General features: G+C 43.6%; 1 protein-coding gene across 2 annotated transcripts in view; it reads left to right on the top strand.

The window, feature by feature from the left end:
• The first annotated feature begins 6,439 nt into the window (after positions 1–6,439).
• Positions 6,440–26,216, top strand: part of NKD1 (NKD inhibitor of WNT signaling pathway 1) — a 115,742-nt gene continuing 95,965 nt past the window's right edge. Inside the window, exons 1-4 of one of the 2 annotated variants that reach the window (XM_068955682.1) lie at positions 6,440–6,470; positions 6,697–6,850; positions 6,994–7,026; positions 7,142–7,299. In XM_068955682.1, coding sequence (XP_068811783.1) covers positions 6,826–6,850; positions 6,994–7,026; positions 7,142–7,299 — 216 coding nt within the window. In that variant the 5' untranslated portion in view covers positions 6,440–6,470; positions 6,697–6,825. Of the gene's footprint in view, positions 6,471–6,693; positions 6,851–6,993; positions 7,027–7,141; positions 7,300–26,216 lie in introns of both variants that reach the window. The other variant, XM_068955683.1, reaches the window with a different exon arrangement.

A 26,216-nucleotide genomic window follows, 5' to 3' on the forward strand; every position in this document is an offset into this window, starting at 1 on the left:
GGGGCTCTCTTCAGTCATCAAAGCGTTTAGCAGAGTTTACAGTCTGCTGTTTACATTACTGGCCAGCGCTTTCCTCTCCGGACTACAGTTTAACTGTTACACCACCCCTGCGAGGAGTATTCTTCTCATTTGGCGGCAGCGGCAGCCCTCACCAGAAAAGCCTTGGAACATTGTTTTTGGACACAAACATACACAAGTTATTAGAACACCAGATCAAAGGCGGTGTCCCACTGTCTGCCTTTCAATGCGCCCATTGTGTGGGTATGCTGAAGCCTGCGAGCCAGTCAGAGCCAGGCAAGGGGGAGAAGCGGGGGGGAACCTTTGTACAAAGGTACTTGTCACGGAGAGAAGCCCATAAAAGATGATGTGAGAAAAGACACCAGGTGGAGTATAAACCACCCTTATTGTTAAGAAATGCAAATAAAAATCCTCGCCTATATTAAAACTTTCTCACTTGTCATTTCCTGGATGCTAAAGGAAAGCTTCTGATTACTGAAGTCCTGGCACTACTTTTTACTTGGCTTCTTTTCTTTTTATGTGTAGCACACTGTACGTGAGGTCGGCTAAAGTAATTTTTCTACTTTCTCTGCATATTATTATAGTTGTTAGTAAATTTCATTTCAGCAAAACATCCACTGGAAAGAAACCTCGGAAAAAACATCTTTAAAATAGCTCAAGGATTGCCTATTTTATGAAGAACACCCACGGTGTTTTGGATTTGTAAATAAACTGCAAGTCGTTTTATTGGGGAAGGAGCTGTGTTTTCCCTGAGGAAACTTTGCCAGGAAAGTTCCTGGGAGCTCTGCACAGTCCTGGAATTCTTCCTGGTGCATCTGCAGCCTGATTCCAGGCCGGAGGGGAGTCTAGATCCAGCCCCCATTACAATCTACTGGAAGAGCCAGTTTCTTCCCACTTGCTGGAAAAGCCCTGGTCCAGCTAAACTGTTCTTCCTCTGATACAGACAGATGCATAGTATCACTTGTTCTTAGACATCATCCATTGTTGTCTTTTTCACCTTTTTCACTTTTCTCATGAGCTGAAGTCCAGATTATTGAGACGGCTATGCAAAGTCCTTTGAGAGAAAAGTTGCAGGGTAAAACAGGCGGCCCTTAGCAGTTCACAACAACAGAAAAGTCCTCCAGTTGTACCAAAACTCAGGCCTTCATCGAAGGCAGTTACTGATGTGGGCTTCCTGGGTACCAGATGGCAAGAACAAAGATCAGCCGAGCATGATCCTATATCCTTATCCTTGTGGATTCTTCCATTTGAAGGCTTCCTGGATTCATTTCCCTGAACACAGTGCAACGAAGATGTGCTTCTACCTGAAAGAGAATAAATACTGTAACAGAGGCAGACCGAAGGACACTCAGCTGTTCCTGGTGATCGCACTGGAAATCACCTCATCTGCTGAATTAGCACTTGTCGCCCAGCACCATCACATGCTAAACCCAAGGGCTACCTGTACAGGGTGGATTTTCTCAGCTTTGAAGAGAGGTGAAAGAGAATATACTTTGCTAATGGAAACTACATCCACTGGAGTATGGAGGCATAATGTTTAACGGTCTGGGACTACAAAATTTGCCAGGGTTTTTTACAGCCCATCGTCAGATTGACAAGGCTCTCAGAGCATAGGGATAATCCTGAGGAAGGCCTGGAGAAATTCCTCATGGTACCTGAGAAGGTGCACTCTGACACAGAATGCCTCCTCCCTGGGCAGGTGATGCAGTGAATGTGCTCATCTGTGATAGATATCTTTCTGCTGCACAGACACTGTTTGAACTTGCTGATCAGTCTTCCTTTCTCCCTAGGGTGAGGGCAGTTGCTGACATCCTCAAAAAAACCACCACCACCAACAGAAAAAAATACACAAAGAAAACCTGCAAAGCAAGTAGGTTTGGAGTTGAAAGGATGCCACAGTGCAGGCTCATGCCAAAGCTTTGAGGCAACAAGCCAAGGCTCCAGAGCTGCTAAAGCTAGTAGGTGCTGACATGCCAGATTGCAAAAATGCCTGAGGCAAAAGTGCTGAAAAAACTGCCAAGACAATAGGTACCAAAGACAGAGACCCAAAAGTGGAAACAGGGTGTCCTGTGACATCTTTTGAAGCAGGCATCCTATTTCTGTCTTGGCAATGAGCAATCAAAGCACTCATTTGGTCACCAAAACAAATTTTAGATGGTATTAAAAGGATCAGTCCTACCTGTAAGTCCAAGATTGTGACCCTCAGGATAGAAATTTATGCAATTGTTGAAGAGATTTTGTTGCTGTGGGCTGTTTTTTGTTGGTGTCAAAAACAGGAACTCGATTGGAAGGTGGCTGAAATGGAGGTTCAGTGTGGTGGGTGCCACCCTGATTTTGAGAGTGACGGGCTTCAAAATTCTGTATCAGCTGGACCCCAAAAACTTCAGAGCTTAGATATACTCCAAAGGTCCCTTCCAAACAATGGAGCTGTGAAGACTGGTGGCATCCGTGGAAATGCAAGATTATATATGTTTTCCCTTTGACGACCGAGTTGCCTTTTCTTAAAGCACATCTGTAAAATATAGACAAATATTTAATGGAGATGTAGGGGCAGCACAGTCCGCTGTGCACATGACTGCCTCTGTGTGCACAATTTTTGGAGAATTACTTTTTTTTTTTCTCACTCCAAAAAGCTCCGTTCGACCTTCACTTTTGTTAACGGTGATCTGGCATAACCTGCGTGCCACTCGCAGGGTGGGAGAGGACAGCACCCACCTGAGACGTGGCAGGCCAATGCCAGACTTCTCTCGGCCTTGGCTGGGTTGGGAGGTGGCAGGAGAGGGGAGAAAAGGAAGGAGATGCAGCTGAGGTATCCTGCCGCCTACCCCACTGCTAGACAGGCAAAACAATATGATTCTTTCATCTGCCACGTGTATTTGCTCCCCTCCCTGTATTCCTGCATGTAGGAAGCAGTCCAGGGGTGCCGGGCTGGCACTGAGCAGGGCCCCACGCTGGGTCGGCGGCAGTGTTGGTGGCTCTGGCCCGCGGCCTGTGCGCTGTGCTGGTCTCCACCTCTCTCCACTGGCCACGGAGATTTTCTCAGTGTGTCTGCGGCTGATGAGGGGAGATGATTTTCATCTCCTATTCGGATTGTCTTTGACAGGCCAGGTTTGTAGAGGAGTGTCTTATGGTGACCTCTGACTGAACGTACCAGCCTGAGGCTAGGTACACCGTTTGTGTGTATTGTAGTGTTTCTACCCCTGCCTCTGTACAATTATTTTTAAGATGCTTGCTTTCATGCTAACTTATACCATATTTTGGCATCTATAGGTGCATATTAGGTATGAACCATTTTAATGCTGGGTTACTTTAACTGCTGGACACCAGGCCAGCATTTGTTTGTGCCCGGCATTCGTAGCTAATATGCAAATGTAGACTCAAACTGGACGTTGTTTTGTCTGATATCTTTGCATAGAAGTACTCCACTCTTCTTAAAACAACCTTCAATGGTACAGACATGGTTCTTCTCCGCCTAGTAATTGGTATAGCTCTTGATATTGCAAGTATTGTCATTAATTTTGCTGTGCCATTGAATATTCAAAGCTAATTCCCAGAGTGATCTTATTCACTTGTTTCTTGGTAAGATACATTTATTTCATATCATCAACTTGTTTATATTATATCAAGGTTCAAAAATGTTTTCCGTCCTCTGAAAGAGTAGCGCATAGTCAGCACAAATGAAAGGGCAATGAATAATAGTCTACGTCATGGCTTTCCAACTTTGAAAATTCCACTGGGGTCACTGGGTTGAATTAGAGACCCTTTAATCATTAGTACAGTTTTATGAATGGTGTACTTTACTCTGATATTTTACTAGACGTCACTACTTAACACACTTTTGACTCCATGGAAGAAAAAAAAAAAGCTTTGTGTGCCTGAAAGTCCCTGTAGTTTTGAGGATCAATACAATTCTACTGAGTCAAATCCTGAGGTCTCATTTTAGCTGTTATATCATGCTAAATCTTACTGAAATTGGCTGGAATTTGTCTGAGCAAAAACTCCCTAAGAACGTCAAGATTTGGTCCTTTAGGAATAGCTAAAACTTTCTTTATTCCATGGGGAGGAAGAAATAGCTGCAGTTGTGATTTCTACTCAGTGTAATGTAACCAGCTTGTGCAGTTGTATTATTCCAGTGCCCAGGCATTACGCTTGTGAATCATATTGTATGCCTAGTCACTTATTGAAATTTGGGATTCTTTTGTCAGATCTGCTCTTCTGCGACAATCTTGTTTCTGCAGTATATGTTATTGACTGTAATTAAAAAGGACTTGCCTTATAACTCCTTCCAAACTCACAGATGTTGCATGTATAAAAGCAATAACGCACAATAGTGACTGTGTTATAAATGCAGGTCCCTTAGCCTCAATACGCATGACACAAGTGGACCTCTATGCACTTTTATGGAAACAACAGCTTCTTTCCCCAGTCACTGGTTCAGACCCTTTTGAACTCATGACACTTCTAATTCCTAGTTTTATTCCCAAGAGTTGAATGATGTGGACACCATTTCACCAAAAAAATTAATAAATCCATACTATTTGGGGGGCACTTCCAGAAAGGCGTCCCCTTTTCTTGTAAATGGGGGAGATAGATAATATCCCAAATATCCTACATCCCTTTGCCGATGTAGTCAAAAAGGGTACTCAAGAGTATAGTGTGAGCTGAGAAGAAAATAAAATTGGTATTACAATTTCAAATTGCTTAATATCCATCACAGAGCTTTACAAGTTTTCACAATCTAGGTGAGGCTTATGCCCCAAGGAGTCTGCTTGATCTAACTCTCTTTTTTCCCCTCTTTCTCCTCCCCAAAATGAGAGGCAATCTTCAAAGGAACAAATATGTCACTTTAAATACACAACATAAAAAATGGGCCAAATAAATTATTAAAATACATAAAAAGAAAGAGATCCAAAAAAGATGCATGTTATTAGCTATTTGACAAGCTATTGATGCTGTTGCAATGGCTGCATTTCACAGCCCATGAGTTTTCTCTACTAGACAGATAAATAGTTTGAAATAATGTGTGAAATGACTTTGCAGTCATCCAAAGAACAATTTGGCATGAAATGGTTCATTTAATGGCTTTACACTGGCTGTGCTGTGCAGTTATTTCATACCAGACCTTCACCACATCCATGTGCTTTGGAATTTCTTCTAGAAATGAGCTCCAAGCCTGATCCTCCTCTCCCCATCCCAATTCCCGACAGGAGCGTAACTACATATACTTTGAATCTTTACTTCAGATGAGCTCCCAAGTCTAACTCTTTTCTCCCCATGCTTGAAATGTACGGGTTTGAAAGCACAGATGGCCTTGAATTTTTTGGACCAGGCCCATCTGGGTCAATCGCCACATAATCCGACTAGTAGTTTCTTGACTAAAACTCTCAGAAGCCTTCATTTTCCCTTGCTCAGAATCTACTGCACACTCCTCCCCTTATTCCCTTTTATCTCTCCTAGTTCAACTACAAGGATCTCAAGGGAAATGTGATTTTCATAAACTGGAAAATAATGACCAGCAAAGGAAAGAAACACATTTTTAATGACTGTGAGAATTCTCCTTACAAAAAGGCAAGTTTCCTTTTAATTTATTCTGTATGTAAAAAAAAAAATACCATTCATAAACTGGAAAAGAAGGGAAGAGTCTTTTTAAGTCTCATTTGTTCAATTACAAAAAAAAAAGCTGGTGGAGACTTTGTCCTCCCACTGCAAACATTTTGAAGCGCTGCGAAAGGATTCCGGATCTGACCCCGTCAAACGCATTTTTGCATTAATGGTGACTTCAGGGGGATCGCTCGGGTGAGAAAAGACGCCCGTGAAAAGCACTTCGCAGGAGTAAGCCGCAAGCCAGGAGCACAGCTGCTCCTCCAGCTCCAGACACGCCGCTTTGCGCAGAGCCGGAGCTCCTGCCCGCCAGGGGCTCCTCCGGCCGCGCCGCGGGCAGCGCCGGCAGCCGCCGCGCAGACAGCGCTCCGGGCGCCGCGGGGCGCAGCGTGCGCGGCGCCGGCCGCGGCGCCGGCCCCGGCCCGGCCGGGAGGGGGAGGCGGCGGGGCCGCGCCATCCACCCGTCGCCGAAAGGCCGCTGCCCGGCAAGCTGCACGCCCGACCCGGCGCGCGGGTGAGGGACGCCCGGGCCGGACCGGGCCGGGGCTGCGCGGAGCTGCGCGGGCGCGTTGTCTGCGGGCCGAGCGGGGCGGGCAGCAGCGCGGGGCCCCGCCGCCGCCGCCGCCGCCGCCGCCGCCGCCGCCGCCGCCGCCGCCGCCGCGCCTGGCTGGAAGTGCAACGCGCCCCGGCTGCTCCTTTTTTCTTTTTTTCTTTCTTTCCTTTTTTTTTTTTTTTTTTTGGAGCCTCCAAAAGGCTCCCTCGCCCCTTTCATGTGCCGCCGCCGCCCAATGGGAAGGCGGAGGCTGCCTGCAAGTGGTCTAATCTCAATGAGGTGTCAATCATGTTCCCCGGTGGGTGAAGTAAGGTCTTTTGTAACCGCCTCTGTCTTTGGGAGAGAGGCGAGAGGCGGCGGGCGGGAGCGGAGCGCAGCGCAGCGCAGCGGAGCGGGCCGCCGCGCCGGGCCGGGCCGGGCCGGGCTGGGCTGGGCAGCGCGGTGCGGTGCGGTGCGGTGCGGTGCGGTGCTGCGCGGTGCGGCAGGAGGGCAACTCCGAGCTCGTCTCGCTTGTGCTTCAGCAGGGAGAAGGGGAGCACATGGATTTCTAAACACGCTGGGATTTTATATATCTACAAAAATAACCACAAGAGCAGCGCCCGACCCTACTGAGAGCAGTCCAATGAATCGTAACTGCAGATCAATGCAGAGAAATGGGGAAACTTCACTCGAAACATGGTTAGTTCCTTTCACTTGCTGCTTCCTTAGCCCTTTCCCCTTACTCGGATTGTACTTGGTGTGTTGCTGTGATCTCGTACGGGTGTCTAACGATCTCCCTTTATTATTTCCCCCCGCGCACACTTGCCTGCGGATGTGCCTAGCTGCCGTTTGTAAGCCCCGGGAAAGTCCAGAAGGTAGGGCTGGCTCCGCGCCCTCCCGCGCCGCCGCCGCCGCCGCCGCCCCGCGGGCGCTGCGCGGGCAGCGGGCTCGGCGCGCCGCTCAGCTCTGCCTTGTCTCCTGTCCCCCTAGGTGACAGCTTCGCCGTGAGCGCCTCTCTGGCTCGCAGAGGCCTCGAGGACTGGATGGTGAAGCAGAAACCCTCCGGCGGCGGCGGCGGCGGCGGCGGCGGCTCGGGGCTCCCGCACGGCTGCCCGCAGCGCGCCGCTTGCAGGCTCTCCAGCGCCAGGGTAGGTCAGCGCCCGCTGCCCCTCCGCTTCCCCCAGCTGCGCACCCCAAAGCTCTTCCTGCATCCCTCTCTCCCTCCCGGGGCCGGGGGGCAAAGCGAGGGTTGTGTCTGCCCTCGTGCTGCCCCGTGGGTGGTTGCCTGCTGCCCTTTGCTGAAGTTAGGAGCTGCAGAGCAAACTTGGGGCTGGCACAAAAGCCAGAGGAGCAGAGGGACCGCTCGGCGGTGCGGCTGGGACGAAACCTGCTGCAGACAGGAACAAACAGAAGATCGCTGGGAAGCGCCCAGCATCCAGCGCCCTGCCGGTGTGCGCGGGTCTGTGAGACCTGATTGGTGCTCAAGTTTATCTGTGACATTTTGGCAGAGGAATTCAGGAAAGGAGAAGTCCCCAAAGAGTGTATTGCTATTTATTTGCTCTTCGTTACTAATCCATGGCTGATTTTCTCCGTAAGAGTTATTGCACGTGTCATTGTCCCGGCTGTTACTGCACACTGGTTCCTCCCCCCCCAGCCCTCCGGTGCTCCCATGTAAGGCTGGAGGCCGTGTGCGAGCTGTCTTTTTTTTTTTTTATGTTGTCTCTTTAAACAAAAAGGCATGATGGGAGATAAACAAACTGAACAGTTCTCAGATACAGCCCTCATAGTGTTTCAGGGTATGGTCCAGGGCTTATTGACGTTTACTGAAAGACTCCCATTGACTTGAGTGAGCTTTGGGTCAAGCCCTTAAACCTGGATCGGCGGAAGAGTAACCTGAGAGATGGGGGAGATGGGAATCTGCTTCCGCAGCAGCAGTGTGGGTCTGAGAACATGGGCAGAGCAGTGCCACCACCGCCTGCCAGCCCCGCAGCTTGTTGGTCACCTTACTGTCAGCATCCTGGACTTCTCATGTCCCAGGAAAAAGAGGAAAGATAAACCTGAGAGTGGAGAAGAGGTATTTTTGGAGACATGTTTCTTTTTAGTTGAGGTCTTGAAGTGTACAGAAGTTTTGTAGAACAGAAAAAGCTAATGATGATACTTTAGATTCCACCAGTCTTGTATTTAGAGGAGGATAAATAGCATGGGAGTCAGTGGAAGTAAGGTGAAAGAGGGAGGTAAGATATTGGTATAAGTGTTTGTAACTGATGAGCGTATTCACTTTGCTTCGTGTTCAAATTGCAAATATTGTTAGTTTAAGTGACTTTTGTTGTGTTTTAGTTGGAAAAAATGTGTCGAAAGAGAAATTATCATTAAAAATGGCACACGCATGTACGTTACAGATGCAGAGAGTAAAAATGTCTGCTTTTAGTTCTTTTTCCTCAGTCCCGCTTTTGTGAGTCAGGCTTTTCAGATACGTGATCTACCCTTCACATACATATTTCTCTAGGAAAGAAAGCTAAACTCACCAAACGAAACAGGGGGGGAAACATGCATTTAAAATGCAAGAGTTAAAGGTCACAAACTCTGACTTGGTTTTGTGAAACACATTTTCTTTCGCAGAGGTAGTTTGCTATCTGGAAAAAAAAATCTTTTATCAAAGATGTGTTGCTACCCACAAAACTCTTCCATCCTGTGCGGTCTGCTCAGCTACACTGACAGCAGAACTAAGTATTTCTTTTCTTACTCAAGGTGTCCTCCCCACGAAAGCTCAGCAATTAGCGAGCTATTAGCTAAAAATTAGCTGTACTTTTTACTGCCTTATAAAACTGTAAATAGGTTTAAGTATGCTTGAATGCATTGTTCCCGTGAGGCTTTTTACTGTCATCCTGATGCAGGTGTTTCAGAATGTTTGAAAATATCGACAACTTATTGCCTAAGGTATCTGGTTGTAACTGCATGCATATATGGCCTGCTAAGTGATTTAGTTTATCTATCATCCTATCACGGGAAAGCTGTGACAGCTACATTAAAATGTAGCTCCTTTAAAATATGAACTTTTGCTAGTGTGGAAGGATACATCTCTAATCCTACACTGGAAACAGATGTGTCATATGTACCCATATGACAAGGATTTTGGAGTCGCAACTATTGACTCCATAACTGAGTTTGCAAGACTGTTTCCTTTTTAAGATTTCTCTTTGATCTCTTGTATAATTGTACCAAGATACACAGTGAATTGTAGCCTAAGATCTTGGTTCTGAATTCACCTCAAGATGTAGAAATATTAGTCACTTCTAATGGTCAGTCACGTGCAATTGGGTGGGACAATTGTGTGTTCCCAAATAGTAAAGTATTGTTGCACTTGAATCAACCAAGAGCTACTCCCCTTACTGTTTTAAAATTTCTGCTAAACTATTCAATTAGCTTACAAGGCTCTATGGAGTGGTACAGTTTCACTGTGTCATGATTGAAAGTTTGGTTTCTCATTAAAACATGTTTTCCTGAAATGGACCTTAATTGCTGCATCTGTGATTTATGGCAGAAATAGATCAAACACTGGTGAAAATGATATTTGGATTCAGAGAAAAACCCAGTGAGTTTAAAACAACAATGGTGCTAGAAATAATTTTCCTCTTAGGAATCCTTAACCAGAGTTTTGTTGATGGTGGTTTCACTAGTATTTAGGGCCCTTCTGGGTGAATCCCAGTGTACTTCCAATGACCTTTGGATGGGAGAGGAGAGCGTTCAGTTGCTTCCAAGTCTGAAACTTTGAAGTTTTGAATCATTTTGATTAGAACTTGAAAGTGATAGTGAAATTTGACTTATATTGCTCTATATAAGCCAAAAATTCTGTGTCGGTTGGAGCTGGAAGGCTATTTTCCTCAAAAACAGAGACACAGAAATGTTTAGCTGAAGTTGGTCATCCAGGGAAGATGCTGCTGAAATACAAAGGACTTCATGTAGCTACTTTCAAGAAATAGGAATGAATGACTAACACAGGAAAATAACTATGTTCAGTTTGTGCTGTCTAGCATATGACTGAATTTACATGGATGACTCTTCGTAAGATAGTTGTGGAGCGGAGGGAGGTCTGTATGTCAGTTCACTCGAGGGCTGTTTGACACAGGTAGGATTCAAGAAAGCGACAGCTATTCTCTTCCTGAACCGCAGATTTGAGAGTTGCTGGGTCGGAGCCCACTTTCCTGAGCTGATCGCCCCCCAGCAGTCACTGGGAGACAAACAGTTACAGCCCAGCCACTGCCAAATGCATCAGTTATCTGGGAAGGAGCTCACAGGGGTAAATTGTTGGGTGAAGGCAAGAACAAGGGTAAGGGGAGTTTATTTGAACCACGCTTCTGGTATGCAGACAGCCTTTCTGTCCTGGGCTGCGGGCTGGGATCTCGGTAAACCAGTGCCACCCGCCCAGCAGGGGCTGCTCTGCCCCAAGTGTTTTCATTACGGCAGAGGTGGAGGGCTGAGCTGCAGCCTCCCTTCCACCGTGCAGAATTGAAGAGAAAGGGAATTTTGTGGCATCCGTGAAAGGTATGAGGTCCTCAGTTATCTTCTATTTTCAGAGCAAATCGAAACCACTGAAGTTGTAAATCCATTCAAGCAAGAGCAATACGTTTCTTTCACGACTTTATGGATGGATGAACTTGTAGCTGGAGAAGAGGACAGGTTTCGTGACAGTGTGTAGATTATCTTGAATAATTTTTAATTTATTCACTTTGCAAACTCTTTCTGCAGATCAGCATTGCTTACAAATATATATGCCTGTATTTATTTCTTTAACTGAGAAGCGATTCTGTGCTAGAGGGGAAAATTTTTAAATATGACATTTGCTTAGTTCAGTTTACTTTTATTTTCAAAGCCATAAGAAATTTTACTAGTTTCTTGCTTGCACGTCTCATTGAGATCAGAGTTTGGGATTGGAAAAAATGTGTTGTTTCTAATTAATTTTTGACCAGTTTACACTGAACCAAGTTGGAAGTTATCATTTTAGGAAGAAGAGGAAAGATTTTAGCTTTCCAGTTTTATTGTAAGGCCCATTTGGTCTTGTTGATCTTCATGTTCAACCCCAACTGATATTAATTAAGAATTGCCTGTCTGATTTGGGAGTAATGCAGTATAAAATGCTGAGGCACATCCTTGCTTCTGAGGTGGGGATTGTTCTCCATTTGTTCTGTGCCTGTAACTGCCAGTGACATTAATGGGCATTCCTTGCGTGGCTGAGAGCGGAGCGCGCTGGTGTCAGCTTCACTGCTTCTCCAGCAAGGTCTTTCTTAATAAATTAAAAAACAAAAGCCAAAAGCGAAACACAACACCCAAACCTCTCCTCCTCCTCCAAAAAAACCTTCCCAACCCCCCACTGTTAAATAGCGTGTGTGTGCACGTGCATGTAAAAATACATAGTCGCATGACGGATGAAGTTGGGTAGGTCGTGTATCCAAAATGCAAATAATAATAAACAGAAAAGAGACTTTAGTGGTCTGTATCCACTAGGTCTGAAAGGCTGTTAAGTGGAAGATCTGATTGTAACACTCCTTCAGGGTCATTTCATGGGTAGAACGACATTGGAAAGACTGCCTTCTTATTGATATGGTGACAAGATCAATTACAAATTTCCTTGGGTGCTGTCTTGTGTGATTGCTTTAAGAGACCTTTTAAACTCAAATATTTTCAAGTACATTAATGTAGGTATTGTATAGATAATTAATTTTATTGACTCTGAGGATTAAATGAAGCAACAGACTCAGAAGGGCTAGATATTGGTTTGACTTAAAAAATGTCTTGGTATATAAAATGTGCTGCATATGGTATTTAAAATAAAATTGTGAAACTTTGTATTGAAAGAGAGAGAAGCAGAGTCTTTGTAGCATTGAAATTTGGTGCCAACAAACCAAGATAATTTAATTAGTGGTGCACATAGTACATTTTGACAGCTATGGTTTGGGAAAATTACAATATGAATATTAACACTCAAAGAGTCTCTGCAAGTATTAGTGCCATGGTGATGAGATTAGTGAATTGGCCAATACTGTAGCAGAAAGCTGGATTCCAAGGGAATTATCCTTGAATGATACCAGTTGGTGCAATTAAAAGCCACAATTCAGTTGCCATATGGAAAGTGTTAGACATCCTTACATGGTTTCAAAGCTATGTGCCGGAGGTTAAATTGACATATGAAGAAAAGCATAAATTAAATATTTTTTCTTATGAAATTAAAAGTTGACTTTGCTTGAGCCATATGGAGGAGGTGGATGGAAGACAATCTGCATTTCATCTGGGCTTGTTTTAAAGGTATTTTAGGTTTAATGTGGTGTATTCTTAATTTGGGAAGTTGATTGGGAAGCTGAATGGCCCGTGAAGTTTCTCCAAACAATCTCATTAAAACAACTTTTTTGATCTCTAACAACCCTCTTCTCCCACCCGCTCTCGAATGGATTACTTAGGTTGATGTTTGTAAGAAGGAAGCAGATTCTGGCTAGTAGCTAAGTGAAGTCCTCGTCTAAGTGACATGAGAAAGCTATGTCTCTTGGGCTACTGAGTCCCTCCTGGCTTAGTTTAACCTTAATTCTTCTAAATGAGAAGGCCTTGCTTCCAGAGTACATTTTCTTCTGTAAAATAGGATGAAAAGGAACAACACTGTGTTATATTCTTTAATGACTTTAAATGTAAATAATTTAGTCCAGACTTTACACTAAACTTTGCTTATAACAAGAATGGGAAATTTGTTGCACATGATTCTCGACATATGGGAATGTTCTTCGGGGTAGAATTCATTAACAGAAGGTTCTTCTGTAGGTTTTTGTGAGATCTATAATAAGACCCAGGAGGAGCTCAGTAAGTGGATATTTGTAGGCACCCTTCAGAAGATGATCTTAGCTGACTTTTATGGTTTCTTTTGAATTGGGTTAGGAACAGAGGAAAGAGAAGTCTCTTGAGTACTGAAACTTTGTAAGAATTAGTTTTTCCAAAGCTGGGGAAATAATTGTTCAATGATGATATTTAAATTGAAATGAAACATTGCTCCCCCTGCTGCAGCTGTTGGCCTTTATGGAAAATCTTACAGATGGGTATTGCTTGCTGAATGTTAGTATCAAAACCTAGCTGAGAAGTAAATGGTAGATGTTGAAATGTACAAAATACTTGGAGTAATTTTTGGTAATTAATTGCTTTTCTAGTTTATATTAGGTATACTAGCTTTTCTGAAAACTCAGGAGTCTTCAGACTGTGTGATATCTATAAATACCTTTTACCACAAAATAAGGTGTAGTTTTTGTTTGAGACTTTAATGTGAAGAAATGTCTAATAGACTTTGCCTGTCTATTTATTTAGTTATATCTGCCAACATTGGCAGCAAAACTAAGCTTGTATTTACTCCTACAGAGTAACTACAGCTTTGGGAGATTGAGTTGGACTGTATTCCATTCAAGAATTATTAACCAGGTTCCAAATGCAAAATCTTCATTGTGTCTGATTTCTGAGCCAGCAAAGTGTGTTTGTATTGGACTATCTCATGACATTTGTCTTGCAGTGGAGGGACGCCAGTGGTGTTAGCTGTGGTGAAAGGACTGCGCTGGTGCAGATACTTCTACTACTGCGTAATCGAAGAGAGGGGGGGAAATGACTTGGGAAGGTTCAGCTGCGGCTGTCCTGGTCCCTTTGCAAGGGATGCAGCTGTACAGTGTATCTGCTCTTTGTAAACTGCCGATTTTATTTGAATCACAGAGATACTGCATGCTTTTTCTCCTGGCATTTGCAGAATAGAAATGACACTTTTGAAGGTATGAGATGTCCTTTTTCAAGTCAGAAAGTAGTATGTTTTTTCTTGTAAACACACTGCTGTCCTATCCACCGGTTAATGCTGGTTAATAAGGACAGGTCTATTGGCTTGTTGTGTGACTTGACATTCAAACAGGCTTATGTCTGTGAGAAAGTGTCTAGCCAGATTGCTTAATACCTGCATGTGTGCTTCTCACATGATCTGATACGCACTCCTCATTTGTGAGAGATCCTTATATTTTAGTCCTACAGAATCTCATCATGTAAGGAAGGGAAGGATATAGTGTCTTGCTGGGAGGTCCCACAACAGCTGTGAAGTTGAGTACCACTGATTTTCTTTGTGTGGTGTGGCCTATTTTACATTATCGGGCAAAAATGATCCAGTTATTTTAGGCTATGAGATTTCTGGTGGATTAAATCCTTTTGCTTCTCAGAAGACCAAACTGTGGCCAGGAGAAACTGAAATGCTATCAGTGCCTGAGATCTCAATGGCTAAAAAGAGGTTAGTAGAAATATACCTAGAAGATCCCAGCGGACTAACCACTTGGCAGGGGTAAGGGAACACCCCTCTTCCCTCATTCCAGCCAAGGTCCCTGCCAAACGTACATGAGAAAAAGTTGCTTCTTAAAGCTGTTGATTAATGAAACTGAATATGTGTGAACAAGACTCATCAGGCAAGCAGTTTTTCTGTTCTTTCTCAAAGCCGTGGTAGTTTGATTGTTTTCTCTGAGCGCCCTTCTCCGATTGTAGTCAGTCTGAAAATGCAGTGGAACTCCAGAACTCCCGTAGCAGATTGTGAGAGGATGTCTCCAAAAGTGCCATTTCTGTTCGGAAAATTTGGGGAGAGGATATCCCTTTCTGACTCATGCGCACGATTGGCTGAAGCCTTGGAGCATGAGATTTGGTTGTCTTCATTGGTAGAAACATATCAAAAATATTGCAGGTATGTTGAAGACAAGAGGTTGGAATGAGGAGAGCCATCATTCGCAGATCACTGCGCATGTGCCAGCATGTGCTTGTGTGCCGCTCCTCCTGCCCTGGCACCTCAGTTCTATTACTTGCTAGACTACCAACCTCATTTTCGGTCATAAGGAATTTGGACTTAAATGCAGGCTCAGTAGCACTGGCCCCTATATCACTTGAAGTGAGAATCCCTTGAGAGTGAGAGATCCTTCTTTAAAACGTGGGAGGAGATCAGTTACGTTCTCAACAAAATTTATGGCAGAGAACTTCTAAAGTGCCTGGACTTTTCAGCCATGTAACCTTGGGCTTCAAACTAACAAATGTATGCAGCCTATGTAACTTCAGCTCGTAGATGGATCGGTATGTGGTCAGAACAGTCTGTGCGCTGTCCATCCGGAGAAATACTTTATGTTTTGTGATTAGGGTGGAATTTAATGCATTTGGGGCATTACTGTGGCAGCTTTAAAGGGATTAAGTATATTGAGGTTCCTATTAAAGTGTAACACTGTGATTCAAGATCTGTGAAAGAAAATCATGCATGGGTGTTTGATCTTGGGGTGCAGCCACACATGCTGTGAGGCATAAAATAAGGGGATAGACTCAGTAGGGAAGTGACAGAACAAAGTACTGTCTTGCAGGAGAAATGGGATTTGGGAGCAGCCTCGGATCTTTTGATCCCTACTCTGATGCGAATGATGAGTGGTAGGGAGGTGACAGGTTTGTTACTAGGGGAGGAAGGAGGACGGTGGATAGCGTGTCGCGCTGCCCTCGGAGGGAGTTTGCTGTCTGATTCCCCAAAGATTTCCTAGGGGTAGATAAGGACTAAGGCACTTCCTGGTGTCCTGTCGTAAAAGCCTTTTATAATTCTAGGAAGGTTAATTTCAAAAGAGTTAGCTAAAGAACGTATTAGCAGTAAAACTAAGCCTTATGCTTTAAGTGCCATATGAAGAACAAATGCCTGTTTGGGGGAGCAGGATTTTTCTCTGAGCACAGGCTGCCCCAGTCTTGAGCTTGCAGAATAACAAGCGGTCTCTGTATTGCATAAGATGCTGTGGTTAAGCCTCTATCAGTATTTCTGTAATGAACCACTCTCTTTCTGAAACAATAAATAATAATTTTGCTTGTGAACTTTCCAAGTCTCTCTCTGTTCACATAGCGTACGTGTGTATAAACTACAAACGCTCGTTCCCCTATAAAGGGAGAACATCATAGTCCAGCAAACAGAATATCTGTCATTCCAGCTGAGCAAGGTCTAAGGCAATAACCCAAAATATCCTGGAAGAAATTCTAAAAAGCATTGAAGAAATCAATCGTCTGATCCTGGAGGAAGGCCTTTGATGTAATCCTGGTAAGTTTATACTGGGAGCCTGCCTATTTCTTTATGGTCACCCGTAGACTTTCTATATGAAAAGTGGATCAAATAATTTCATATGCTTCTGCTTTAAAAAAAGATGGTTGATAGTTTTGTAAAGCATACACACTGTTTAAATGTAGATTGTGGCTTTTAGCCGAAGCCCAGGTGGGGAGGAAGGGCTTTTCAAAACAAGTACTTACAGAAAAATAAATAATACTTTGATATTTTCCCATGGAAAAACTGTGCCTCATTTAGCCATGCTGAATATTTAATTTTATTTTGAGGGTAAACCTCACAGGTTATCTCAGTTAAAGCATTTGTATTTAGGTAAAGCTAATGTGCAAGGTCTTGTTCCTGATGTGCATGCATGTGTCAAAGAAGTTTTTCAGAATACCATAAACAAACTACTTTTAAGAAGTATATTTTAACTAACTCAGTGCAGTTGGGCAAGTAAGTTTATATCATCTTGAAAACGTCTGCAATATTCCTCTGGACATTGAGGTTATGATTCAAAAGCCCTGCTGCAATAGAGGGGAAACCTCTCATTGCTTTCAGTGGTTTTGTATTAGGTTCTTTGCCATATCCGAGGAAGAGGAGGGAAGGCTCAAGTGCTGAAACTAATAGTCTCCATCTGGAAGCTGCACTGATAGTGTAATGCTAACGTATTTTCCTCTGCAGAGGCAATTTGCCTGATCATTTTTTTAATGACAGCTTCAAAAAAGTTTTTGCAATTTTATTGCCGCTTAAATTCTCATCTGTAATTAGCAATGTCATTTTGCAGATAGGTTAAAAAAGTGTGTTTTGAGGAAGGCTATTCCCACAGAACTGCACAGTACTTACTGCGGTACCACACGGTTTTCATTGATTGAAGAGTTTTGTTCTTGGTGATTTTTTTTTTTCTTTTTGCATGAAGAGGTAAATGAGATCTGTCACTATCTAAGCTATTGTACAGGGCTTTTCATTGAAAAGCAGTCACTCCTGGATTAAAACATGGTGGCAGATAACAGAAAAGAAAGAAAAGACAGCAGTTGGGGAGACAATATTGTATTCATTGATGCTACATATGATATTTCATTGACATTTGGTCATCAGCCTTAACATGCCACTCTCTTCCAGATGTGCTGCTTTAGCTATTAGTTTGATTTTGTATTGTTTAGCTGTAACTGTAAAAAGCTGAATGAAACTGATGCTTGGGAGAGCTGTGTGACAGGAGTCAAAAGTAAGGCAAATTTAAGTTACCTGGTGTCCCTGAACGTTTGCTGTTAACCAGGAGGGAATAGCTAAGCTTTAATAGGCAGATGTTGCCACTGCTTAGTCGAAGAACACATGAAGTGCTGTTTAAATTTACCCTTAATTTGTGGCCACCTCTGATTTCCACCGTCCGGGAATGACAGAACTGCAGACAGCGCAGTGATAAGCCCCCTGGGTTTGCCAGGAAGTGAAGAGCGGACTGGGTAATGTCTTCTGAGAGCAGCCAGAAGACTGTGAGGTGGCGTCGTAGCTCTGCAGCCGTGGTCTCAGCCACCTCGTGTGGTCCTGATGGCCACACCGACAGCCGTGGGCAGCAAGTAAGGAAGTAAAACACAAAAGCTGAGGAGAATTTCACCAGCACTGGGGAAAACAGGAAGGCAATGCTTGTCAAATAGAGAAGAATGGGATGGCTAGACAAGAAAAATGCGATTTAATCCCCGTAGGGGTGTGCTAGAAGCCAGGACAGAGACCGACGTCCTGCCCTGCAGCACAGTCCGAGTGTCTCCTAATGCCCAGCAATGCGGGGAGGCTTCCTCCCTCCTTGCTCCTCCCTCTGGTCCTTCCACATGGGGTGTTACAGGGTATCGATTTCAATATGAAGAAGTATCAGGAGTGGATAACAAATTCTACCTTCCATAATAAACATGTCTCTTTTGTGAGAGACATGCCAGTGCATGTTTAAAAGCAGGATTTAGGCCACAAGGCTAATGGTAATCTCCTAAAAACAGAAGAGCGCCCGGTTAGAGTTGGGCTTTAGCCAGGGGCTGTGTGCTCCTCGCTGGTGGCGAGGGACCTAACTCAGCTGAACCTGCGATCTTCCGATGTTTGGTCTCGCCTGTCTGCAAGCAGGGAAAAAAGTGTGTTACCTGGACTTAGTCATCCACAGCTAAAAATCTTCCTTCTCGAGGAGATAACGACACAGCAGCGGTATTCTCTGTGGTCTCCAGGTGCCCTCTGAGCTATACCATAAGTTTCATGCCGCTCTGGTTTGCAGTGGCCCTTCCTGCAGAGCAGCCCTTTCCTACGGCATCCTTCGCCTGGATAAGGCGCAGCTTCTTTCTTCTGTTAACCACGGCCTGGTTCCAGCGGGGTTTACCCCGACGTTACCTACCTCTTGGAGCCGTCAAAGTGTGTTGTACCCAGAGCGAAGCGATCCAGGCTTTGCTGGGCGGCTCGTTTGACTGTGCGCCATTGATGGGAGAGATCCGGGAGCGAGTGATCTCTGCGGAGCATAAAGGGTTATGCTGTTGAAGTTACCCAGGCGCCAATCCACCGGCACACCGCAGGTGATCGCGGAGTGAATGTTGTTTAAAGCGCCTGTCCCACGGTTTCACAAATGCGCTCTGACCAGAGGATGTTTTTCTAACTTCAAAGGGCTTCTCAGGCTGGCTCGGTGCCTCGCAGACTGAGTCCACAATTCCTCTCTGCTCCTGATGTGCTCTAACCATGTGTGATTTTTTTTTTTCCCCCCCTGGTATGTGATGTTTTCTTAAAGCGGCACTGACCTGTGCTCAAGTGAAACTTGCTCTTAAGCTTGTAAACACAGACCTGTCGTGTGGGTAGTTTTTGTCTTAACCTGATTTGTGTATTTCTTTTTCTTTTCTTTTCTTTTTTTTTTTTTTTTTTTAATAAAGCAAGAACAGACATCAAAAGGAAGAGTAATTTTTAGGGAAAGAAAAGAAAAAACAACTTTTAGTTGCGCCATAAGGAGGCTTTTCCCCGAAGCTGAAGCTGAAGGTGTGGGTCTTTGCTAGGCCAGAGGAGCAGAGCGTGTTTCCACCTCGGCAGCGCTAGCGTTGCAGTAGGTCACTTTGTCTGGAATTTGCCTCTGCACATGGGCTGTGCAAAGGGAAAGCAAAGCCGAAAGGAGGAGAAAAGAGAGAGAACCAAGAACACTTAGCACTGACCTGTTGTTGTTGTGTTTTCTTTTTAGCAACACTATATAAAGATAAACTTTTAGGAACTTGTTTGTTTATTTGTGAATATTAAGGATTTTTTTTTTTCTGTGGTCCTTTGGAGATGGGTTTCTGCGGAGGATTGTTTTCAAGTTAATGAAAAAATACGTTTTCTTTTTAGAGCTGAGAATTAGAAGTGACTCAGTCTTTATGAACTAGGGGCCGGATCCTTTTCCTGTTGGAGTCCGTTGGCTCCACGAGAGCAGGATCTGGCTGCGCAGCGTCTCCGGAGGCGGCCTGTGCAGCGTTAGCAATGGCTGTGAATCTGGGAAGGTCTGATGTGCCTGCCGCTCAGTAAGTTACACTGCTGGACCCTGGGTTTTGCAGTGTTAGCGCGTTCGTTAAAACTAGACCAAGTGGACTAGTGATAATGAATAGTCTCGGGTTTTAAAGTCATTGATTTTTAGTTTACTGTTATTACTACTATGGGTGTTCTGGACTTTATAAAAAATACCTTTCATCAAAGAAAACAACACCTTTACAAAGCAGACCATGATCCTTTCTGTATGCCAGGTGGCTGAAAAGCAGCATCTGCCCTGAGCATAAGCCCTGAGACGGAGTGGCGCTCCATGAGCAGCGCAGCTCCGTTGTGCCGGGAAGCTCCACTCCCCATGCGCGAGGGCACCAGAGCCTCGTGCTTAGTAATTAATGCAGCTTTCAGATGCAGCTTGATCCCAAAGTTCCTCATCCAGCCAAGATCCTGGAGCAGTCAGTGATTTCTAGGCCGTAAAGCTGTAACAGCTAACGACCTGGGCTCTCCTGCCATCCCACGGTTATCGACAGGAGCCATCCCGCCACGTTTATTTTGGCTAGTTTTAAAGCAGGTGGCCAGGATGAATTCCTGCTTTCAAAGTCACAGCTGCCGCTTTGAAATCGTGTAAGACGGGCTTTGGTTTCTTAACACAAAATAACTGAGCTGCTGTTTGGTATTAGAGCATCATTATTCTGGGAAATGCGCTCTTCATTTTAAAAATATCTTCTGTATGGAAGTTGAAAGTTTATACCTCATGATTCTAAGGGCAAAGAGCTGAAACGCTTCCTTGTTTGACTGATGACTGTGAATGCTTAAGAATTCCCCAGTGATTTGAGGCAATGGAATCTGACGGTACTATTGAAAATTAATGGCAGTATTAGAAACACAGAGTTACTGCAGGAATCTCTTATGTTAGTTGGCATTAAATCATTTCTTTTTTTTTTCTTCTTAGTAACTCCAATCTTAAGATTTTTACCTTTTAACTGGATATCTTTGTGGCAGTCAGCCCCAAAATGTTATATCTTTATCACTAAATCAATTAAAAAGACCGAGTGGACTTTATACCATCACACTAATGATGCTGTGATTAAGTAGAAGGAAATGTTCCATTACAAATCCCGATTTCCTCTCCTTATAAAATTTTATTTTAAAATTAGCCTCCTTGGATGACTTTTTCAATAGCATCAGCAATTGTGTCAGCAGAATAGTGCATAGTTGTCGTTGAAAGTATAAAGAGAATTCATGAAGGAGTTTGTTATGCTTTTTTTTCTTTTTAAGTATGCTATTCGCTGATTTTTTTTTCTTTGTATTCCTTGCCACCTTATGATATTTTAATGTTTTTTCCTACTTTCAAAATTTCACAGATATATATTTATAAAAATATATATGTCATGTAAGCCTTTTTCTAGCGTAAGAGAAAGTACATTATAGGCAAGGCACACAGCATGGGGTTTTCTGGGCTTTCAGTCTCATATGATCCTGTCTCACAATAAAAATATCAAACGGGAACGAGCGAAGAGCAGTCTTCTGAGAGTGAATGAAAATGCTCTCTGAAAGAAGAGGAGGAGGGAGAGCTGGGTGCGGAAGAAGCTAGACCTGTGTGCCTGGGCAGGGGAAGAAGGCTGCGAGTGGAGCCTGTCTTCAGCTCGGGTTGGTTTGTGTAGAAAGGCACAAACTTCTGCTCCTTGAAGGAGGCAAAGGGCAGAATTAGGGTTCCTTTGGTGATGGCAACAAATGAATGTGGGATGCGTATGCACAAGATGTAACAAAACCTTTGACGCCTAGTTGTTACAGGAAGGGGTGAGAATCTGGGCACACGAGGAGCACAGGCAGTGCGGAGAGGGATGTCTGGGCGTTCTTAATGGAAAATTTCCTAATCCTTTTTGGTTTAATCATAAAACCACTTTTTGTTTGTATTTTTTTCCTTTTGTGGTGAGGAAATTAATTAATAGCAGTTCTGTTGCCTGTAGAGCAGACCATATTGTATATACAGTTATACATGGCAGAAAGATCCTCACTAAGTTAAAGTTTTCAGAGGTCCAGACACAGGTTTACCGTGCAAATCCCTGTGTCTCTGATAACAGAGAATGATTTTGGTAATTGGGGCTGACCAGTGTAGCCAGTTGGATCTCTACTCAGTAGCTGGGTTTTTTACAGGAGACTTGTATTCTGGTCGAGACCCTGACATGAGCTGTGTATGCTTCCTCAAATCACTCAAACTTGAATCTTCGCAGGGACCCAAGATAGCTAAGCACTTACCATTCATTGCAAGTCATTTGTCTTCTCTTTGAAACTACTTGTTTTATCCACTTTTTCCCACTCCCCCATCTTTGAAGTGGGGATATTTTTTAATCCTTTTACCTACCTAGATTGTTGGGGTAGTCAGAGAACTATTTAAAATTCATGAAGAGCTGCAGTGCCAACTGTAACACTTGATTCATTGCTAAGCTGTTATGAATAAGCAAAGTATTTATTATATACTCTCCTGAGGAAAGTAAGAACATAAGAGACTGGAGGAAGAAAAAAAAGAATATTTGGATTCCTCCTAGAGTGTATATAATCCCCTCTTGCAAAAAAGAATCTCTTAAATTGGTGGTTCTTTTGCTCTGCAATAATTTTTTTACTTCTGGAATGTGCCTTTCTCTTCCTAACTTCACAATCCAGTGGCCCGAGACGTTTCATTCTAAAAAGTTTGTATTAGTCAAATAGTTGTAACATATGGAGAAAGGAATCTTTTACTTCCCGCTTATCTGAAGGAGAATTTGAGGTGGAGGAAGGTTAGGAGGTGGTGGAAGTGGCAGACCTATAGTACATAAGCTGAATCTGAGGTCCTTGTTGGAGGCCCCTGTTCCAGGGCACATGCATTGAAGTGATGATTGCTTGTAGGCTTCCTGCCTGTTGCTGCAGCTCATTTTTGGTAGTGCATGTAAATTCAATGCAAGAGTAGTAAAAATTTAGGGACAGAGTGTATGGCTAGCATGTGTATAAATCATAACAGATAAATAGTGTAGGATGAGGGGAAAGCCATACTTCAATTTTTATTAGTTGAGATGGACTACACAGACACGACTGAAGGGGGAAGAAAAACACTTGTTAAAAATTCGTCATTGACTGGAAATGATGACTCCAGATGCACCAGCTAGACTTGAGGCTTTGCAGGGAGATGAGCTTTTCTGGTGTTCACTTGAGTAATGAAATTACCCTCACTTGAAGGTTATTCTTTGGAGCAGCGGAGTTTGCACATGAGTGAAATGCATGTCAAAATGTTTACAATGAACTGAAGTGGAGTGGTGAGTCAAAGCAGTAGCCTTTTGTTTGCACTGACTCTGAAACGGAGAGCCTTATAATGAAGGTGAACTCTGCCTCCTATTCCGCTAGGCCTTTGTACTGTTTGGAGCACAAAGTGGAGCAGGTTTACAGGTTAATTAACACCTCTTCCCTCCCCCTTATGGTGTTTGGCAGTGATGTATCACCCACCTTTTCAAGTTTAGAAATGGTGGGTGATGGTCAGTGATGGATATGCCAAGCTTTTAGTTGTTGCCTGTTGCGGCTCAATTCTCTGCTGAGAATGGCATTTGTTCTTTTAAACAATAGGGAGCACAGTTCAATGTATGGTGCTGAAGACACTGTTGTTGTCCTATGGGAGTGTAATGAGTGAGCACACCCGTCCAGCTGATCCAGGTGCCTTGGGAACCAGGCACATCCCAGCCTCTATGTTCCCCACTCCCTCCTCCTCATATATATGGAGAGAGAACAGACGAATTCTGCCTGGCTAAAGAGGAGTTAACGGCATCTTTAAACCCACTGTTGTGTGTTTAAAGATGACTGCTCTGAATATTTAATTGAAAAGATGGGTTTAATCTAATGGTTTTGTGGTTTTGGAGAGTTTGGTCAGTCTGGCTGGAATCATTGTACCTTAGTTTTTGTGTTAGATTTGGGCATTTGGTGCTGTTCAGAGAGTTTTCGTGTCCCATCTAACAACGCCAATGAATTGCACTTTCTCAGCAGTTATCCCATGCTTCTTTTCCTCCTAGTTCCAATTATTTCAGGTCTTAACACTTAATCTATTAGATAGATTCTAAGGGCTGTTTCCTTTGCCCTAAGAAAAGGCCTTAGATGCTACATTGCTGAAACTCAATGTTAGTGCAGAAACAAAGCTGGATGGGTATCTGAGTAGCAGGGTGCATGCTTGGGCATGAGGCATTGGGCATCCTCTGCTGTCTCGCCCCCGCTAGCGCACAACACAGAGCATGCCATGCTGTAACATCTAAGGGAATTATGTGCAGTACATACTGCCTAACTGTACCATGCGTGCCATGCAGATGGCTAACCACACACACACATAGCATGTATATTTTGGAAGCTTAAGCAATTTCTCCTCAGATCTGCTTCTTCCTCACTTCTCTATTTGTGATTGGGAAGCTGGTGGAGCAGTTCCTTACACAGGAGCATAACCATTTCAGGGAGAGGACAGTGTGGTGGCCCTGCTTGCAGCCCCTGGCTTCCTGCCACTGGGGAAACTGGAAAGGGAAAATGTGACTCAATGATTTGGTCATCTCAAAGACAGCCCCGGGGGCTGGGCAACTCTCAGTTGTTGCTTTGCTTGGAGGGGAGTGTAGGGTTACAGTACAACCCAATATGCCTAAGCAGAAAAGCAGTAGATTCATTCTCAGGAGCTGCTTTGTATTGTGTAGAAATGAAGAATTTCTCTGTAAGAAGGAATTTTTATCCAACTTGCCAATTCCCATGCTTCAGCAGTGTATTTATCTTCACCATTTTGATGCTGTGAATAGGGGAAGGCCAAAACACATGTATAAAGGACTTCCTTTACAGTCAATGGTAGTAACCTACTCAGTTAAAAAGGATTAAGGTGAATGACCGCCCGAGCAAGGGAGGCATCCCATCAGAAAATGTGTCTCTGTTTCTGTGTAACAACTAAAAAGCTATCTTCCGACTTTGAATCAAAGGTTTGAACAGCTAAACAAAACTAATCCCAAAAGCTGTGCTATTAAACTCATTTCCTGTGTATGGAGCAAATATTAGAGGAGTTTTGAAAAGCCATTGTTAAGAGCAGAGTTGGGGTGTGAGCTCCAAAATTCTGATCTGGATTCAGACTTTCTCCATAGTTGTGGTTTTGGTTTGAGCCTGTCTCTAGTTAGCAGGGATATAAATTTTAAAATTTACCCATGTGGCTGTAGAATTCATGATTGTGCTGTGTTAGTAGTATAAATCTTGCTTTTTCAGAAAGTATTTTAGAAAATATTTCTTCCTGCTGGGATCAGATCCTTTCTTTTACTGGGCAAACTCTGAATGCTGCATTAAGGAAGGACAGCTTGACTGGGCCTAGTACAGACGCAAATGTAAAGTGTAAATTGTTTATAGAAAATAATGTTTTCTCTGTATTAAATTCTCTCAAAGTGAAACCTCAAGTTTGTATGCGCTTTATAGAGATGAAAGAAAGCAAATGTCCTACCGTTAAGTGTTACTGTAATTTCAGACTGGCTTCATCCTGAGCAAAGGCTGATAATGTGCGAACATGTGCTATGGTTCAGAGATGATGGCAAGCTCCTCAGACGCTGGATGCTGTCTGTTTTCAGGAGGGATTTTAGTGCTGACTTCTCTAGAGTTAGGTTCTGGCAGTCATAATTGTGTAGCACAGAATATTATAGAAGCTGGTATACAGGCATTCTTGAATGCTTGGCACTTAGTCATAAATTTAATCTATTTACATATTTCCTGTACCACTGTACAAACAAACCAGTGGCAGAGCCCTGAAACCATTTTCTCAGGCAGAGTTCCCGTTGATACCAAGAAGGTCAGGACTGAAAATAATCATTTGTTTAGAAGCATTTGAATGTGACCTTTAGAGAAATCCTCTTTCTTTTTGCTGACTTTCTGAACCCCTCTTAGGGTCTTATTGAAAATCGATGGGAAATTTCAGTGAGTTTAGGTGACAACCCTAGCTGAGATGTCACTTGCCATTCTTTTGGAGCACAGCAAGGGACATCAGTTCTTCAGAAACTAGCTGAGACCTATAGTAGTCTTACTCTTCCCTGTTTCCCATTCCTTGTTGAATTTGCAAGCACCTCTGTTAGACCTATTAGATCTTCAAGTAAAAGCATGCGTAGTGAATATATGCGTGTTTCAGCTGGAGAGTAGAGGCTGAGGCCAGTCCAAGTCCAGTAAAGTTTTGGGATATATAGAGATACATATATATTTGACATATAGAGAGATCTTTTCACAAAAGCAGCATGCAGTTATGGTTCTCTGTCACTCTTAGAATATCCTTTCATTCCCAGAGAAGCCTAAAAAAGATACTGGGCAAACCAGAAGAAATTCGTAAAAGAGCTAAGGGTTGTTGAACTAAGAAGATTGTAAGAGCGAATTGTATGCTTCTTGTATACATAGGGAAACCGATAAGAAGAGCTGTTGCTAAATAGTTCTTCTTATACACATAGAATAAAAGTCCTTTTTTTTCTAAGTAATTTTTGTGCTTACATATAC

The sequence above is a fragment of the Struthio camelus genome, chromosome 10, assembly GCF_040807025.1.
Source record: "Struthio camelus isolate bStrCam1 chromosome 10, bStrCam1.hap1, whole genome shotgun sequence".
In the NCBI taxonomy this organism is placed as follows: Eukaryota; Metazoa; Chordata; class Aves; order Struthioniformes; family Struthionidae; genus Struthio; species Struthio camelus.